Below are 17,055 nucleotides of genomic sequence, written 5' to 3'. Positions count from 1 at the left end.
AGAAGCACATAGAAAACACAATCATCCTACACAATATTAAGCTTAACCCTCACAAACCCAATCCCTTCACACCACACGGATCCTTGACGTGGCAAATTTTTTTTCAAATCCCGCCTAAACCCCTCAATTTCATTTCGTGCGCAATTGAATTTCAATTTCCCTCGACACTTTAATATCTCTGTCCTTAGCCTTTTCAAGCTCCCCTCACAATTTGCACCTGCCTCTCTCTCTCTCTATTTGTTGTATTTTTCCACTCTCTTTCTTTCAAACCCTAACCCACCGAACCTGTAAGTTTCGTCTTTTTTCTACGATTTTTGCCTTTTCTGATCGGTTTACGCCGTTTTCTTCACTGATTTGCTCTTCAATTTGCAGGATTCGCCATGAAAGGAGGTAAATCGAAGTCAGACACCAAGGCCGCCAAGTAAGTTTTTCTTACCAAACTTCTTTTTTTCGTTGAAACTCGTCATCTTTCTCGCGTTTTTACGCGGAAAACCTGCAAATCGCGTCTTTGCAGATCTTAGATCTGTTAAATTTGGCTTGGAACTCTTACTCTTTGGATTGCTTGTGTGTATAGATACATCTGTGTCTGTTATTGTGACGTGGTTATTTGTACGGCAGTAGGCTTTCCGTGAACAAGAAACCCGCCAAGGCAAGCAAGAAATCTGGCAAGGCAGCCAAGGACCCAAACAAACCTAAGAGACCGGCCAGTGCTTTCTTCGTTTTCATGTAAGTTGTCCCCTTCTTTTTTTTTATTTTTTTTTTACATACTGCTGTTTTGTTTTCCATGTAAAAACAAAAAGTAATATTTATCGGAAAAGTATTCCTCTTTGAAACTTTTTCAGAAGTGCAAATAGCAAATGTGTTTTTGAAGTATCTTTATCCTTCCAATAGGGTGCCAAAACATCTGCAGAAAGAACTGAATTTTGATGTCAAATATGCTTGAAATCCTTTGCATATGGGGATTTGTTGATTGACTTTTATGAGGTGTATTTCTTTGGTACATGATTTGATGTTTGCAGGGAAGAGTTTAGAGAGCAGTACAAAAAGGAACACCCTAAAAACAAATCTGTTGCTGCTGTGAGTATATGAGTTAGTCTTGATAATTTTTGGGACGGTTTAGCAATTTGAGTATTCGGTTTTATCAATTGTTTGATTTAATGTTTATTATCAATTTTAGGTCGGCAAAGCTGGCGGAGATAAATGGAAGTCGTTGTCTGAAGCTGTAAGCATTATATTCGGCCCTCCAATTGTGATATTTTCCTCCCCAAAAAAACAACGATTGTGATCATTATTAATAAATACAGGAGAAAGCACCTTATGTGGCCAAGGCTGAAAAGAGGAAGGTCGAGTATGAGAAGAAATTGAAAGCATATAACAAAGGACAGGTGATTGTGGTCACATGGTTGCTTGCTGTCTTTTTTTATTCTGCTAATCATCGACATTCACAGTTTTTGGTTTTATTAATTTCAGGCTGAAGGACCCAAGGAAGAAGAGGAGTCTGAGAAGTCGATGTCCGAGGTGAATGATGATGAGGATGATGAGGAGGAGGGTAGTGGAGAGGTTAGTCGGAATGATATTTTTGAACTTTTGACTTAGTCGATAGTTGGTATATGTTTTTATATTTTAGTCTGACTTTGCTTTTGTTCAATTCATGCAGGAAGATGATGATGAGTAGGAATGGGCACGGAGAATAGTATAGTCATGTAGGCTGTGACTGTTTGAACAACTCATGTTAATGGAGATATTTGCTTGTTATTTTTTTTGTTGCTTTTCTCTTCTAAGAGAAGGATGCCTCTGCTCCATCTTAATTTATCCTTCTCCTTTCTGGGAAAAAAAAGGTTAATAGTTGTAGAAGGGAGATTGTTTCTGCTTACTTATCACCAAAATTAATGATTTAGCTAAATGGTTATCGTTTGTAGAGTTTGTGGCCTCTTTGATGATGTGATTGTTTGTTTCATTTTGCATTTTTACGTTGGCTGTTTTTCTTTTTAACATATGAATTATTTTACATCTGATTAATTGCCTAAAATGTATTTTTTACTCGCAATCTACTCTTTTTATCAGGCAAGCCTAAATGGATGATAATTCCACGGGGATGTTAATGCTTTTAGCTTTTTAATATTTTTAGGTTCAACTTTGAACGGTATTTATATTTGTATAGATATTAACTTGCATTGATATTGTAGTTGTGACCGAGTTGGTGATATGTCGATATGAAATTTGGGTTCTTTTGGTCGGTGGTTTTGCAAAATCTTATGAGTGTTCTTTGGTTGATATTTTCTTACTTGCAAGGGTGTATACTCATTGCTCTATAGTCTTGTATTTCCTTGTGTAATAGTTTTTGGACAAAGATAAATCCATCCGGCTCTTATAATAGTAAATAAGAAACAAAATTCCCATTTGATGGTCTTCGGTTTACCTGTTTCTATAGCAGCATTTTGTGCATCAGCTCTGTTGTCCTCGACAATCTGAGGCATCTCCTCAGTAGTGAGCCGAGGGGGGAGGGACGTCTACTGGTAGTGTCATCGATGTGAAATGATGTTATTGTCTTGTCAGTAGAGATCGGAGGCTGCTCATTGGTTTGAAAGCCTGTGGATACATGCGACAAAGTTGGCGTTTTTGTGCCAACAGTTAATCAAACAAGTTCAAATCATCATCGTTAGAATATTGTTTGATCGAAAATTTCTTGTTTTCTAATGCATCGAGTAAAGGAAAATAGAAGTTTTTCTTTTGTCTATATCCCAGCGCGCTGGAGTTGACGAAAAATTATGCCTGCTTTCTGATGAACGCCATACGTAGCTGGTTTTCAAAGCTTCCACAAGTTCTCTTGTCCAAATTCCAGGGGTGATTGGGCAACTTGAAGTTTATATAAAATATATAAAACGGGCAATTAGCCTATGGATGAGAAGATTTTCAGGTGCTTAGAATGGAGAAGATGAATTGGGGTGCGAATTTACCCTGGAGCGGATTCTGAAATTGCAGATACTTCTCCAATCGAGAAACCATCCTTTGATGTTATACGGCGATGTATTCTAATTTATATATGTTATTCCCACAGCTTCGACAGCACAGTGATTTATTCTAATGCATGGCGATTACAAGTTAATGAGTATGATAGTCTCAAGACATCATCTTTTGTGTAGAAAGAACAGAGCAAGTGCAAGACCAAATCATGAAAGGGGGCCTTTGAAGATGTTGCGCTATTACTGGGTTCTTGAAGATCTTTGTTTAGGGACCACCTTGCACTTCAGAATATCAACTCATTTTGAAGGTTGGCGTGTGGTGCAAGCAAGACATGCTGTGTTTTACCGTTGGATTTTGTTGGTGTTGTTAGGTACACCAAATTCCCCATGTCAAGATTTCTTTTCATCTCCATTCCCCTTCCTCTCAATGTGTCTCATCAATTCAAGTCACTAATGCCTTCCCCCCCCCAACCCCCATCTAAAATAGGTTATTTAGTTTAATTTATGCAGCGTTCTGAGTTAGGTTGAAAATTAGATTGAAACCAAAACTTTGGGACTAAAGCTCAACCTCCTACTCGAATCTTGAACAGAACCAAAATCAATAGTTTGACTTAATAGTCTGATTTAATTCAATTTTTTTTAATCTAAAAAAAAGGAAAAGAACCAAAATAAGTTGACTTAAGGTGGTTCATGGTCAGATCCGGTCTGATTCAATGATGATATTGATTTCAATTTGAGTTTTTTTCATTTTTAGTTTTAGGTAATTCAATCTGATTTAATTCACATAACTTATTCTTGTGTTTGCCACATGACCCCTTTTTAAAACGTGATTCAAATGGGATTGAACAGCTAGACCAAATTGCCAATTATAATTTATAAAATTAAGATTACTGCATTTGTTTTCAAGAACAATTATTTTAGCTAGCCCTTGGTGGTCATTAATGAAATCATTCAATCCAAATATATATACACACTTTTGTTTTGACAAAGCATTATTATTTGGAAATCACTGTCTTTTTTTATACTAATTTATAAAATAAATAATGAAATTTTAGTAATTTTAGAGGATGCAAATATGTAATAAAATATAGTAATGGTTAATTCAAAATAGGAAAAGTTGAAATTCATTTATAAATGACAATAATTCCAAATTTATATGCGGCATGCAAGGCTTTTTCAAAAATAATTAGGATCTAAATTACGTAATCTTACCTTAAATATATTTAATTAATTTTAAATAAAAAATTAAAAGAAATACAAACGCATATACATGCACGTCTGAGAGATGAAACATTCCAAATTTTTTTTAATTCTGCTCCTTGCTCTTCGCTCTCTAGTTTTCTCCAAAGCCAAATGCTTAGAAGCTAAAGTCAGCCTTTCTTTTTCTTTATATATATATATATATAGAGAGAGAGAGAGAATCTGTTGTTTTTGCTTTGGGTTGCTTCCGTTGTACTTGGTTTGTAGGTGAAGACGAAACAAAGAAACTACAAGAACATATCAAGAAAAAGTGGAGATGGAGGAGGGACAGTATCAGAATGGGTTCTTAGTTGGTGGTGGGTTAGGGGTGAAGGTGATGACCGATGAGCAGCTGGAGATGCTGAGGAAACAGATCTCTGTTTATGCTACCATCTGCGAGAGTCTTGTTCAGATGCACCAGGCCATCTCTGATCCTCAAGATTTTGCTGGTTTCGTCTCTTTCTCTATGAATTGACTGAATCATGGGGAAATCTTTGCTTTTCTTTCATGATTCTTGAATTGATGATTATGTATTAATGGGAATTTCAGGGAATCCTTACTGTGGTCCATTTTCACCATATGCTTTCCAAATGATCCCTTCGAGGCAACGGTGGGCTCCAAAGCCTGCGCAGCTTCAAATGCTTGAGAGTATATTTGAGCAAAGCAGTGCAACTCCAGAGAGGCAGAGTATCAGAGAGATTACCAATCAACTTGCAGTGCATGGCCCAATTTCTGAAACAAACGTCTATAATTGGTTCCAGAACAGGAGAGCTCGTTCCAAAAGAAAGCAAGCAGCTTTACCACCAATACCAAACGATCATGTCTATTCTGCCAAAGACCAGAAAACCAAACCTGATGATACCCATGTGGATGAAAATTTGGCACTCATGCTCAATCATATGTACTTCCAGGGTCCTGATATAGGAGGTACCCAAACATTTTCTTTATTGGCTTTATCAGGTATCTGAATCATGCAATGTCCTTTAGAGCTATTGGCCTATGTGTTTGTGTGTGCATGTGCAGGGATTGACCGGTTAATTGGCCAAACGGAAGTCCCAGTGAGCTATAATTCTTACTTGCAGATGGAGGAACATGATGATTATTGATTGAAAAAGATGGTAGGGAGAACCAGCCAGAGAACTTATACGACCAAAGATAACATATATATTCTAAAAGATTAGAGAAGACATTTATTATCATGTTTCTTAGGTCATTGGATCTATTGATTATGGCATTTAAGATCCTTCAGCTTGACAAGTCTAATTCCAATCAACTCTCTTGCTTGGAATGTTTCTTTTAGTTCATTATGAGTATCAATTGAAAATTTTAACACTGATTATTTTCTATTTTTACAAGACAAAAATGAAATTGATTTTCTTTTATCAGATAGATGAAGGTATAGTTGATCAAAAGAAAAGAGCTGGCCAAACTCAACCTTTCTCCATGATTCTTATCATAACAATTTGAGGAATGCCACTTACAATGCACCTAATTACAGATATCCTATTGGCTATGCTTGTGTAAATTTAATAAAAGTTTTACCCTAGAATTTGCAGTTGAGGAACTTGCGTTTTAGTTTTATAACTCAACAGTCTTTAGAGGTAGCAAAGAAAACAATACAGTTCATTGTTCAATTTACGAGTAGAAAGAAAGAGCAAGCTCTGCCAGTATCATCATTCATCAATCACCAAACAAGAAAACCGAAGGACCATTCATCAGGAGTTAACAAAATCCCAAACACTAAATATATAAACAATGTCCAAAAATGCAAAATCTCAATCACTGGAGTGAGGACAGTGAAGTAACCTTCCTCGGTTGAATATCAATGCCTGCAGTCAGTGCTCAACATGTATGACCTATACAATCAAACACAGCAGTGAAGTGAACGCAGAATCTGGTTGTTGTGGAAGCTAGTTACTCTTTCTAATTTACAATGACCCATGTTCACTGTCACATGCAACTGCGAGAAGGCGGACCTGACCCCATTTAATTACCTCTGTAAGTGAAGACAAAAATATGGCAAAATTATGTATCTGAGCTGCCATGTGCAATGTACAAGGAGTTTTCCTGCATCAACATTGTCTGTTTGAAACCTGCCCTCTGTTTGGTAGCCTCAGCTGCAAGGAAAGAAAAATGAATTTTCCCCTGGCAGAATCTTATTATCGAAAGTTCAACGCAAGTATAAATTTGTGACCTTTGGCCTTGTAGTCCTCCAACCTCCGGAATTCTGCTGCGGGGTATATAAGAATCTATCAAGGGAGTTGAAAGCAGCAATCTTATCCATGCTTGGGCTGTCTAGGAAATCCTGCAATCATACAAAATATAATTTAACGATTAATACAAGAATGAAAGTACAACAAATAAACCTTGGGACTAAAAAAACCTTGGGAATTTTTTTTTTTTCAACCAGTTAGGCATGTGATTGCATAGTTAGTCCTTGAGTCTTTTATTTGACGTGGACACCCACACAAATGTAGAAACAAAAAAGAAATACTAGAACGTCAAAAAATACCTTTTGCCTCGATTCCATGTCAACTGATGCTTCAAGATTCTGAATTTCCAGATGATCTAAATAAAATAATATCTGCATAGTAAGCATTAGTAATTAGAAGAATAGCATGCAGGAAAATTAACAGAGCAGGACAAGTGAAAGAAAATAAAGACAAAATAGTTTTAGTTTGCAAAAGCATAATATACAAAATCCCATTAAAATGAACCTTGTTAAGTAATTGAACATTTGATGCATCAGTAGCCATGATTTGCACTCCAAGACAGTTTGAGGTACTGCAGAAGGGGCAAAAAAGAGAATGGAAAACACACCCATCTTCTTCACACCAAACCCCTCGTCCTGGCTTATCTTCGAGAGTATTATTGCAGAGACGCTGATCTACTGATGTGATATCAGTCATGAGAACAGGCATGCATGTTGATGCATTCTCTGAGCAATGCTCCAATTTTCCTTTCACAAGAGACATTAAGTGAACTTTTGATGATGAAGTCAATGAGCACCTAACGTATAACTGGTTTTCAGGAAGACCCAAGGGGCTATTGCAGCGTGAACAAGAAATTCGTAAATTCTGGTCCATGACAGGATCAGAAGAGATATGTGATGGAGCACAATTGCCCACTGGGAACGATTGGGATGCTTTTAACTTAGCGGACTGGCATTCTAAAGAGTTGGTCACAGAATCAAATTCAATCCTGCGATTTGCATCTTTATTAGCGCTTGTGTTTCTTATGAAACTAACACAGCCAGGAGTTTCAGCATAGGGAGAATCAGATTTTTCTTCAACATGGTCAATTAATGGCCAGCCCATGGACTTGCTCTTTTTCTGGGTATGAGAATTAACACTCAAATTAAGAGTTGACTCTGCTTCCGGTATCAGGTTGCAGGTGTTCTCAGTGAAGTCTTTTTTGGGAGTCTCTACAACTAAACACTGGGATTTGCTAACAGCTTTGCTTGCATCTGCAGGAGACAATGGACAGGATGACACTTGATCCATAAACTCAACAGACGCCTGAAACATGGATAAACAAGAGTTCCCATCCTTGGAGAAAGAACTGGATCTAGTTGTGGCTCCATTGCAGCCCATACCAGGGGTTTCCTTCACGATGGTTATTTCTGGATATTCCTGGGAAGATGCCTCAGAGCACCTACAAAAATGCACCTTTTAATCTTGCAGGAGTCATGGCGTTAATAATTCATCAGAAAAAAAGATACTTTTAGCATAACCAAATATTTACCGTATATGAATGTATGGATACGTTATATATGATGATATGCGGAGATAAAATACAGCAACTTTCCGCCTTTTGTTTTCCATTAGGGTATCTTGCAGTGGGAACTTTGAAACGTTGCAGGACTCATCACTCATAGACCACATAGATTATAATATAAGGAGTTTTTAGTTTGAAATTTTGATTGAATTTTTATTTCATTACATTCAATTTATTTTAACAAATGTGCTCAGAATTTCTTTTTGGCATAATCATGATAATTACATTTATTTTATTGTTTCTTGGGTGCAGCTTCTATCATGCAATATGCTAACTGAAGGTTCTTGAGGACTGTATTATATCTGAACATTCATTCACCGTTACACAGTCGACAGAAATACCTCTTTGGGCAATAGAAACTTCGTAAATGCGATAGGTAAGAATATTCGTTGCGATATTAATCTCACATGTTGCTAGCGAAACTGAATATTTGATTACCTGAAGAGGAACTAAAAATCATGAAATACTCACCTTGAACTTGAATCTTTCTGAAAGTCGCATTCTAGATCAATAATTTCTCTCTGACTGTCAACGTCCTTGTTCATTTGCATGGATGCCTGTCCTTCAACATCATCTTGAAACTTAGCTTCAGGAGAAGTTGCATCACATTTTGTCAACTGGACTGGTATCCCTTCAGAATGATCAGACTTGTTCAACATCCGCTTTTTGTTTTTTGCACAACCTTTGACTTGCTCACCAGCAGGCATGTTTTTTCCCTCGCTAGTGTCAGAATTCGGTAAGAGATCCACCATCTTCTTGCAAATGTTGTCCTAAATGCAATTTTGGCCAAAGAAACAACATAATTAGTATCATTCATCCGCTAACTTGTCTTGGCTATAGGAAAAGAAGTTGCTTAGTAATGCAAAACTCGTGGACATGTATAGAGGACCTTGACATCTCTGAAAAAGGTCTGTAATCCCTCCATTGACATGTTATAGCTGTCATAGTGGCGAATAGATTTCTTTAGCCACTTTGAAATGTAAACTTTATTCTGCTCTTTGTTATAACGCTCGTCTGCTTGTGGAAACCATATAAAAGAAGTCGTTAATGACTAGATATAAAAGGTAATGGTTAAGTTGCAATTAAGTTAATTGTAATAATAATCTGAATACAATATTGAAATTTAATAGCATCCAAGGCCTGGGTTTCCACAACTGGTCACAGAAGCTTCACATCAAGCTTCAATAAATTTACAGAAAAATGCACTTCATAGAAAACAAATTATCTGATGGCCATAATTGATTGCACCTAATATTCACTTTCTGAAAACACAGTTTCTGTAGAAAATGAAACTAGATTTTGAGTCCCGAAGAGAGAGAGAGAGAAGTGAAGCATCAAAGAAGCTGGGCATCTCAAAATTAGAAATATGGCCAATGCAAATCTTGCAAATTATTAAGAAGACATTATTTCATAACAAAGGAAGAGAAGTCTTAACTCTTTCAGATTACAGGAATGATGATGATCATAAATCAAAGCAATCAAAAGAATTACCTAATAGGATGATGGCTCCATAGTCAAACCTATGCCGTATACAGCGTCCTACATGAATTCAAACAGAGATAATAAAATATACTAATAGAACTAGTGATCCCCGAATAATACCTCCAATAAACTATTATGGTGACAAGAATTTTTTGATAACAATATTATAGCAGCAAAATTATAATCTCACTCTTTAACTGTATATATATATAAACAAAATACAAATAGTAAAATTAAAAGCAAAAATTTTATGCACCAAACATTATGGTTAACGCGTGTGCATGCATGCATATCTATGTATAATTAGCATTAACAGTGATGCCAATGATAAGCATACCTATAGCTTGATTCAGAGCTCGGAAGGCTTGGTGACAGTACCACTCATTCCCACTTAGAAGTTTTTTTGATGTTTTGTATATGTCGTTGTAGTTCTTCTTTAGACCGACTTGAATATCATGTCTAACAAAAATTTTGAATCGATCAGCAAATTCTAAACCGTAAATTGCAATCTCTTTATTAAAAAGTTTTTAGAACTTGTAAATTGGAAGGATTCTTACACGTTTGGAAATGGAATACCAACTACTATCTGAAATGGTCAAGGGTTCAAAGTTAAGGATCTCTAGGGGAAAAAAAAGCAGTGGCGTTTAATACTGAATTAGTAGCTTTTTCTGACACAAACAGGATGCAATCATTAAAAAATGACATTGCACGCTACTTGCACAGATCTGATCATCAGCCATACAGTTAACCTGAACCTGTGAATGCCTGACGCTGACATGGTTAACTGGTCCTTATAACTATAGTCGAGAAATTTTATGGACTAAGGCGGCACATATGTCCCATAACATATTTAAGAAAAAATACACCAAGTGGCAAATAGAAATAAGAATTCAAATAAAGCACAAGGATACAACCACTCGAGCATTATCATCAGAAAAGTCCATTCCTTCTGAAACCTGTAAGAAATAATCCACTCATTAAAAATTGGAAGCAGTAATGACAAAACAGAAGAAAAAATTCACATAATTTGAAAAAGATTATATCATTTACTTTTACCAAAAACAACTGCACCTCAACAATTATTAGTGCACCAACAAACCTCCCTCAAGTAAACATTTAGATGAGACAAGTATAATGATTTTTTTGGGCAAAAAATCATTTTTCTCAAGGGTAAAGCACATAAATGATATTTTCAGAATTTAATATCAATTAAAGCACATAAATGATATTTTCAGAATTTAATATCAATTATCAAAACACCATCTTGATGAACAAGACATTTTATGATTATCTATTCCTTATTATGCAAGTGAACTTGGTCAAAGCAGCACCATCCTAGTGACTAATCCAAGAAAGAATGCAAAATGGATTCGTTATGGTAATGAGAACTTCCTGACAGCCAACTCATAATGCCAACAAAAAATGGCTCGGCATCCTTCGACCAAAACAACATTCCAGTTATCTGATAAGTGTGCTTTTAGAATAATAAATTGCACCTTTCCCCGGCAAACAGCAAGAAACGCAGCTCCCCCTTTTTCAGAATTTTCTGTGGGTTCTATAGCCTTGAAGTGATTGAGGTCTACTTTTTTTACCCTTCTCTTTCTCCCAACAGCATGTTTGTTACGTTGATGAATCGAATCATGATAACCCTTCAAAACAGAGTCAAAATCATCCTCCTGGCTTCCTCCTCTTGGCTCTACATTAACCAACAGAAAGCAGCATTTTCAATCCAACCAAAAGAATTTCAAAGAGACATCCAAGAATCTCTAGACATGAATGCCAAATAAATCAAATTATGGCCAACGTAATATAAAAATGTTGTCCAAAATGCAGAGACAAACTATTAACAGCGATTCATGAAGAAATAATTATCAAGTATATGATCAAATACATATAAACAAACAGTCACCAGCCTCACCAACAAAGAAGGACTTTTTGGCATTTAGTTGAGACCATTGACCAGTTTCACGCCAACGATTGCAGAGTTTTTCCATGAGCTTATAACTTGGGAAGAACACAAGACAGCCAGCTGGGACAATCATGCAAATATCCTCCAACGTTTTTCCAAGTGCATCCTTCACAATAAGATGCGAATAAAATAGTATCCTATTAAACATAGAACAAAATCCATTTTGGATCATCATACAACATATATCAATGATATAATAGAGAAATACCTGGAAAGCATACTCATCTGCTGTTTTATAACTTGCATTCAGTGGATAATTATCAGGACCAGTGGATATTACAGCAGCCCACACCTTAAGCAAAAGATTGATAAACCATACATGAATTGAGGAACACACTAGAACTAGGATCAATAAAGACAAACATGTGACAGTCTTACCTGTGATTCGGTATCAACCACATGCGGTGCTTCCAGACAAGTTCCAAACTGAACTCCAAGCTCAGATGAGAAGGAATTCATTGGTGATAGAGTCCTAAAATACCAGAAACCATACATATATAAGTAATACTCTATAGAGAACATAATGGATTGTAGGATGTACTTGAACCAAAGAGCAGAGAAAAAATATTAATGCCTCGCACTTACCCAGACGTTAAAATGACTGACAAAGAAATATTAGCAATGTCTCTAAAAACAACACCTGGATTCAAGCACCATAAACTTAAAGTATATGTCCAGTCACCAACAGGATTTTCTGCATTTATATTTAGAATGAAGAAAATGAAATAACAGGGAAACAATGAAAGAGGGCATCTTGGTTTTCTAATAAACCATCTAATAGATCACAGAACATTTGCCTTCAGCCAAAATTTATCAGGCAACAAATGTCCTATCTTCGAATGATAAACAACTCTATTACGCTAATCAAAAGGCAACAACTATATTGATCACTTACTTCTATCTCTTTTAATAGATCGTTGCAAAGCAAGCTGATAGTCAGATGCGTGACAACCGTTTCTTGAGAAGAAATAAGTAAGTGAAGAGAATAAACCTGGTTGAAACTTTCATTGGCAGTCAGTTTATAAAGTTGAATTTCAATGACCATCTAATAAGCACAGGATGACAACATATACCTTCCAACACTATCACTGACATGCCACTTAAATGATCTGTGTCCAATTCTGTATCTGTTGCAGCTTTAATTGCCTTAATAAAAATCAGATTCATAAGAGTGTAAATATTGAAGAGCACCTAAATGCTAAGAATCAAATCTAAAATAATGCAACAAGAAACCTTTGTGGCACAATCCAGCAAGATTGGGAAGCACTGCTGTGAAATATTAGCGTCTTCAAGCTCCCTCAGAGCCTTATCACCAGTCCAACTATAATGCATAGCAACATGCAAAAATTGATTACACTTTGATGCCAATATTCAAATTGTAATTTCGGGCTTTTTGTCATTGAAACTGTATATACATACATGAACAATAAAAGGATCTCACCAAGAACAATAGTGCTGAAATTCACGCTTCTGTAATGTGCTTTTCCTCCGGTTCATCCAACTCAACAAATCCTAAGCATATTTGGCGCAAATATTCAACTGGTAAATAAGTGAATGAAATTTCGAGCTTCTACAATTGTGAAGTACAGCTAACGTTACCTGTGCCATATCATGTAGTGGTTGGTAAATTGTGGGCTTGAGCATACAAAGTTCCTGTAATTCCATCTGCAATTCTTTGACAACGTGACAACAATAAGCAAAATAATGATTTAATAAAGAAATGAAAAGCTAGCAGTTCATTAACCTACTATGTAAAACATCTTCTTCAGCGTCCATACTGCCAGCATCACGAGCAATGTCTTCTATGTTACTGCAGGCCAGGAATTTCAGTAAGAAATAAGATTTGAAATGTTCAAAGAAATCCAACCAAAATTAGTACTGGGGACAACATGACTGGTGATACTGACATGCCTTTCAGATGCCCGAATAGCAGATATGTAAATATATCATATTCCAAAACCATGGCAAATATGTCAATTCCTAGAGCTTTAAAAGAAGATGCTGAGAATCTTATATTAGGAAGATGCAAAGAACTTGTATACTTGCAAGCATTGTGCTGCCACAAATTGAATCATATAAGTTGCACAGGCTAGGAAATTCAAAAGTATGGCCATATATTTTTTTTTCATAGTGTGGATGGAAACACTGAAAGGTATAGTGGATTTTGCTCGAATAAGTTATAAGAATAAATTAATATTTACAAAATATAATTGATGAAGAATATGTAAAATTTGTTAAATTCTTTGTTTTTCTCAGCAATTGAACGAAAAATTGCAAGACATACTGAGCTTCATCAAGAATAAGAATGGCTCCTTTAATGTCTACATCCATTGCTCCTCGGATGACTGGATTAATTATATAGTTGTATGGGCAGAAAATTAACTGTGCATCATCCGCCATTGAGCGAGCCGCATAGTATGAACAACCTGGAAAAGAAAAGAAATGCTTATAAGGTATTGAATGGTAATAAAGTGTTTGGAAGACATGTGGTGCAACAAAATTCTTAAAAGTACAACATAAACCTTTAACAACATTTCCAACTTTAACAAGATCTTCAATATCATGGACCTCATGGCAACCTCCACTTTGAAGTGATGGATGAGCTCTGACTTTATTTGCATTTCTGCTTGCAGATAGTAAATTTTCTTTTATGGCAAATAAAATAAATGAAGAAATGATATATAGTTAGACAAGTAACTCACTTGAATTGTGAGCACCCAGCATCTTGATCCCTTAAGAGAAGTTTACTGAAAATTTTCAAAAACATATTTCAGGCAGGGAAAAAGGATATAATTTACAGAGGAAAGGGCCTTTAACCTAAAAAGTGTACCATTCTTCATCAATATTCTCCCTGCCACGTACATGTGCATTTGTGCAGTAATGTTTTCTTGAAGCCTGAAAAGCACCTCTAAATTAGAGAAAAGATAAGAACATAAAAAAAATCTTTGACACTCAGATCTTTTAGCTGGTTGATTTAAGCAATATTAACTTGTATAACATTTATCATATGTTTAACTAATACAACTTTCTTTTGCATCCCATCTAGAAACTCTTGTGTGTGCGCAGCCATGTGTGAGTAACAAATTATTTTGCACCTGTAAAAATCATGAGTCAATTTTGTTAAAAATAATTAAATGTCATCATAAAACTCGATACAATGTCCAACTTGAGTTAAAGCATTATTTCTAATGGTATAATTTCATTGAGTGGATAAGAAGAAGAGGGAGGAACAGAAAATAACTGGAAAATGAGACCACAGAAACTTCAATTCAAGTGCACATTAATTAATGAATACCTCGTAGACACAAAAAATAATGTATTTTGAGTAAAGGAATAAACTTACCAACACTGCCATTGGGACCCGATATGCAGTTTTCCTATATTCGCGGATCACTTGGGAAATTTGTGAATGCGTCCTCCTTTAATTAACCATAGAAAACAGTAGAAATGAAATTTTGATTAAATATTTTAGCATTTTATCAAATAACTTCATCTCCTCGTGAATTTACAAAAGCATTTTGACAGATTAAATGAAAAGTTAAAATTAAAAACACATCAACCTTGCTATTTTCCAAACGAGCATGAGGTATATCAATCATGAATTCAAATCACAATAAAATTTCATTACCCAAAGGAAGACAACAATTCATCTATGGTGTTAATTCAAGATTATAAAACTTACGATGAGTAAAATATGATGGGTGCAGCCTTTTTCTTTTGATTTTTGTTAGCTTCCGCAGGTTGGGGTGGCTCTGCATTTATAGAAGGTGGAATACCTAAGGGAAATCAAATATTAGCGTGGTTGATCAGTACAGAGTTCCAAATAAGTACCTGGAGGCTTTAAGTTAAACTAAAATCCATGTCCCTTTTCGTTGCCCAAAAGAAAGCGGTCACTAACATAAATAAAATTAAGAATTTGTTTTCCTTTTCATACCCCCTTAGTTTTATGTTTTATATAACAGGTAGGAATAACAGAAAATTCGCATTTCCTATCTGATCGTTGCACATCAACGATTACTTGGGTTGACATATTATGGTTTAACACAATGTTCAATCTAAAGCTTACTCGAAGGCTGTGTCTCCGGAATAAATCCACCGCCATGTGCCAGAGGATCGGTCATTGCATCGGGGTTGGGTTTTTGAAAAGACAGATCGGCATTCTGGTGCTTGATCTTGTAGTTCTGTTGCCACGAGAGAGTGGAGCAAAGAAGCGAGAGGGATTTCCCAGTACCAGTGGGTGACTCGAGCAGTGCATGGCAATGACCGTCTCTCTGGGCTCGATCGAGAGTGGAAATGACCCTTCCCATGAAAGCGAGCTGCGTTCCATACGGTTGGTACGGAAATTCCACTTGGATTCCGCCGATATGGTATACATTTTTGGTTTTAGGATTTGGTTTGTTGCTTGCAAGAGTTGCGGAGACCATTATCGTGAGATTCAGTGAAGGATATTGGAAAGAGGACGGCGAACGGAAGAGGGGCTGGGAAGAAATCAATTTAAAGTGGACCTGTGATGTTGGCGGGAAATTTTGAGTTTGGGCGGCATCTTGTTTTCACTGCTTCTTGTCGTGTTAGGTCTCTCTCTCTCTCTCTCTCTCTCTCTCTCTCAGAGGAATACGGGTTGGGCCTTTAGGAAATGAAAGCTGTAGAGAAAATAATATATGAGTAAGAATATCGTTTTCAAGTATGATCCGACCCGCTTGTGTTTTATATTTTTTAAACTATAACCTAATCTTTGATGTTTGTTAAATCTATAATTTAGTTTTTATAATTTTAAAATTAAAAAATTTAATTTTTGATATCTTAATAAATTTATAAGTTAATCCTTATCCTTATAATTTCTATTAAGTTATGGCTAATTTTAAAAAACACTATAGTTAACTATATTTTTAATTTGAAAATAATTTAATTTTTGAAATTTTATTTTATTAATAATTTAATTTTTATATTTTTAAAATGTAAATTTTATTAAATATAAAAATTTTAAATTTATATTATAATTAATAAATTTATAGATTAATTATTTTAAAGTCATTAAAAATTTTAGTTAATTATATAATTATTCACATCTTTTACGATTTAATCCTTTAAATATTATAGTTATTTATAAATAAGTTCTTATAATTTTATACAATTTTATTTATCATTATTATTTTAATAATATATATAAATTTTTAATATATTCATATATTATATTATATTATATTTTATCTGTACAAAAAAAAGAAAAATTCAAAATGAATTTGGACGCAATTTGTTAATAAAAAAAATTAAGATCAATTGTTTTTTATTGAAAATTGAGTTAAATGCATTTTTATCATTTTTGTTAAATTTAATAAATAATCGATAATGATTCTAATGACATTGAATAATTTGTAAATTTATTAAAATGTTAATAACTAAATTTGTTTGATATTAGAATTACAAAAATTAAATTATAAGTTTTATCAAATTTTAAGGATTAAATTAATTATAAAATAAAACTTTATGAACTAAATGATTTTTATATTGAAATTAAATTAATAATTTTTTAATTATTTTTATTAAAATTAATAATAACATAACTGAAATTATAACTGTATAAATTAATTTATAGATTTTTTAAAATATCATTAATTAATTACTTGA

General features: G+C 34.8%; 3 protein-coding genes across 7 annotated transcripts; 2 read left to right on the top strand and 1 right to left on the bottom strand.

Moving 5' to 3' along the window:
* Window positions 1–15: 15 nt before the first annotated feature.
* Window positions 16–1,920, top strand: LOC110654400 (high mobility group B protein 2). Of its 2 annotated transcripts, none has more exons than XM_021810369.2 (8): window positions 16–287; window positions 373–421; window positions 619–726; window positions 1,020–1,077; window positions 1,178–1,222; window positions 1,305–1,385; window positions 1,471–1,560; window positions 1,658–1,920. In XM_021810369.2, exons 2-8 carry the CDS (start codon window positions 381–383, stop codon window positions 1,673–1,675), a joined length of 441 nt encoding a protein of 146 aa, XP_021666061.1. In that variant the 5' UTR covers window positions 16–287; window positions 373–380; the 3' UTR covers window positions 1,676–1,920. The 2 variants fall into 2 exon arrangements, with proteins under 2 accessions (XP_021666061.1, XP_021666062.1); XM_021810370.2 differs by having other exon boundaries at window positions 144–287; window positions 622–726.
* Window positions 1,921–4,374: 2,454 nt separating this feature from the next.
* Window positions 4,375–5,548, top strand: LOC110654399 (WUSCHEL-related homeobox 8-like). Its single transcript, XM_058130751.1, has 3 exons — window positions 4,375–4,651; window positions 4,752–5,129; window positions 5,226–5,548. The coding sequence occupies exons 1-3, from the start codon at window positions 4,480–4,482 to the stop codon at window positions 5,306–5,308; spliced, it is 633 nt and encodes a 210-aa protein (XP_057986734.1). The 5' UTR covers window positions 4,375–4,479; the 3' UTR covers window positions 5,309–5,548.
* Window positions 5,549–5,758: 210 nt separating this feature from the next.
* LOC110654397 (uncharacterized) lies at window positions 5,759–15,988 on the bottom strand. 4 transcript variants are annotated; one of them, XR_009141839.1, is made up of 29 exons: window positions 15,497–15,988; window positions 15,113–15,206; window positions 14,774–14,849; window positions 14,261–14,325; window positions 14,133–14,177; window positions 13,953–14,053; window positions 13,715–13,856; window positions 13,179–13,240; window positions 13,030–13,103; window positions 12,872–12,942; window positions 12,664–12,751; window positions 12,504–12,576; window positions 12,326–12,421; window positions 12,016–12,124; window positions 11,809–11,902; window positions 11,639–11,722; window positions 11,380–11,536; window positions 10,958–11,157; window positions 10,373–10,417; window positions 10,019–10,047; window positions 9,799–9,920; window positions 9,471–9,518; window positions 8,869–8,993; window positions 8,451–8,749; window positions 6,920–7,856; window positions 6,715–6,786; window positions 6,397–6,507; window positions 6,197–6,319; window positions 5,759–6,058 (listed from the first exon to the last, which is right to left on the bottom strand). XR_009141839.1 is itself a non-coding variant. In XM_058130749.1 (28 exons), exons 1-28 carry the CDS (start codon window positions 15,852–15,854, stop codon window positions 6,275–6,277), a joined length of 3,768 nt encoding a protein of 1,255 aa, XP_057986732.1. In that variant the 5' UTR covers window positions 15,855–15,988; the 3' UTR covers window positions 5,759–6,274. The 4 variants fall into 4 exon arrangements, 3 of the variants coding, with proteins under 3 accessions (XP_057986732.1, XP_021666059.2, XP_057986733.1); XM_058130749.1 differs by having other exon boundaries at window positions 5,759–6,319; window positions 12,016–12,070; XM_021810367.2 differs by having other exon boundaries at window positions 5,759–6,319; window positions 15,497–15,987.
* Between the last annotated feature and the right edge of the window lie 1,067 nt (window positions 15,989–17,055).

Source organism: Hevea brasiliensis, chromosome 12 (genome assembly GCF_030052815.1).
Source record: "Hevea brasiliensis isolate MT/VB/25A 57/8 chromosome 12, ASM3005281v1, whole genome shotgun sequence".
Classification (NCBI taxonomy): domain Eukaryota; kingdom Viridiplantae; phylum Streptophyta; class Magnoliopsida; order Malpighiales; family Euphorbiaceae; genus Hevea; species Hevea brasiliensis.
This window is presented reverse-complemented; position numbering and strand designations above follow the sequence as displayed.

What these genes read in the sequence shown, in the direction of transcription:
- LOC110654400 (XM_021810369.2), top strand. Translation starts at nt 381, where the DNA reads ATGAAAGGAGGTAAATCGAAGTCAGACACCAAGGCCGCCAA. An exon ending in TCAGACACCAAGGCCGCCAA is followed by an intron (nt 422 to 618) that starts GTAAGTTTTTCT and finishes TTTGTACGGCAG; the next exon opens with TAGGCTTTCCGTGAACAAGA. An exon ending in AAAACAAATCTGTTGCTGCT is followed by an intron (nt 1,078 to 1,177) that starts GTGAGTATATGA and finishes TATCAATTTTAG; the next exon opens with GTCGGCAAAGCTGGCGGAGA.
- LOC110654399 (XM_058130751.1), top strand. Translation starts at nt 4,480, where the DNA reads ATGGAGGAGGGACAGTATCAGAATGGGTTCTTAGTTGGTGGTGGGTTA. An exon ending in TGATCCTCAAGATTTTGCTG is followed by an intron (nt 4,652 to 4,751) that starts GTTTCGTCTCTT and finishes TGGGAATTTCAG; the next exon opens with GGAATCCTTACTGTGGTCCA. An exon ending in CCAGGGTCCTGATATAGGAG is followed by an intron (nt 5,130 to 5,225) that starts GTACCCAAACAT and finishes GTGCATGTGCAG; the next exon opens with GGATTGACCGGTTAATTGGC.
- LOC110654397 (XM_021810367.2), bottom strand. Translation starts at nt 15,854, where the DNA reads ATGGTCTCCGCAACTCTTGCAAGCAACAAACCAAATCCTAAAACCAAA. An exon ending in GCTGGGTGCTCACAATTCAA is followed by an intron (nt 14,054 to 14,132) that starts GTGAGTTACTTG and finishes ATCTGCAAGCAG; the next exon opens with AAATGCAAATAAAGTCAGAG. An exon ending in CCTTTTTCAGAGATGTCAAG is followed by an intron (nt 8,750 to 8,868) that starts GTCCTCTATACA and finishes AATTGCATTTAG; the next exon opens with GACAACATTTGCAAGAAGAT.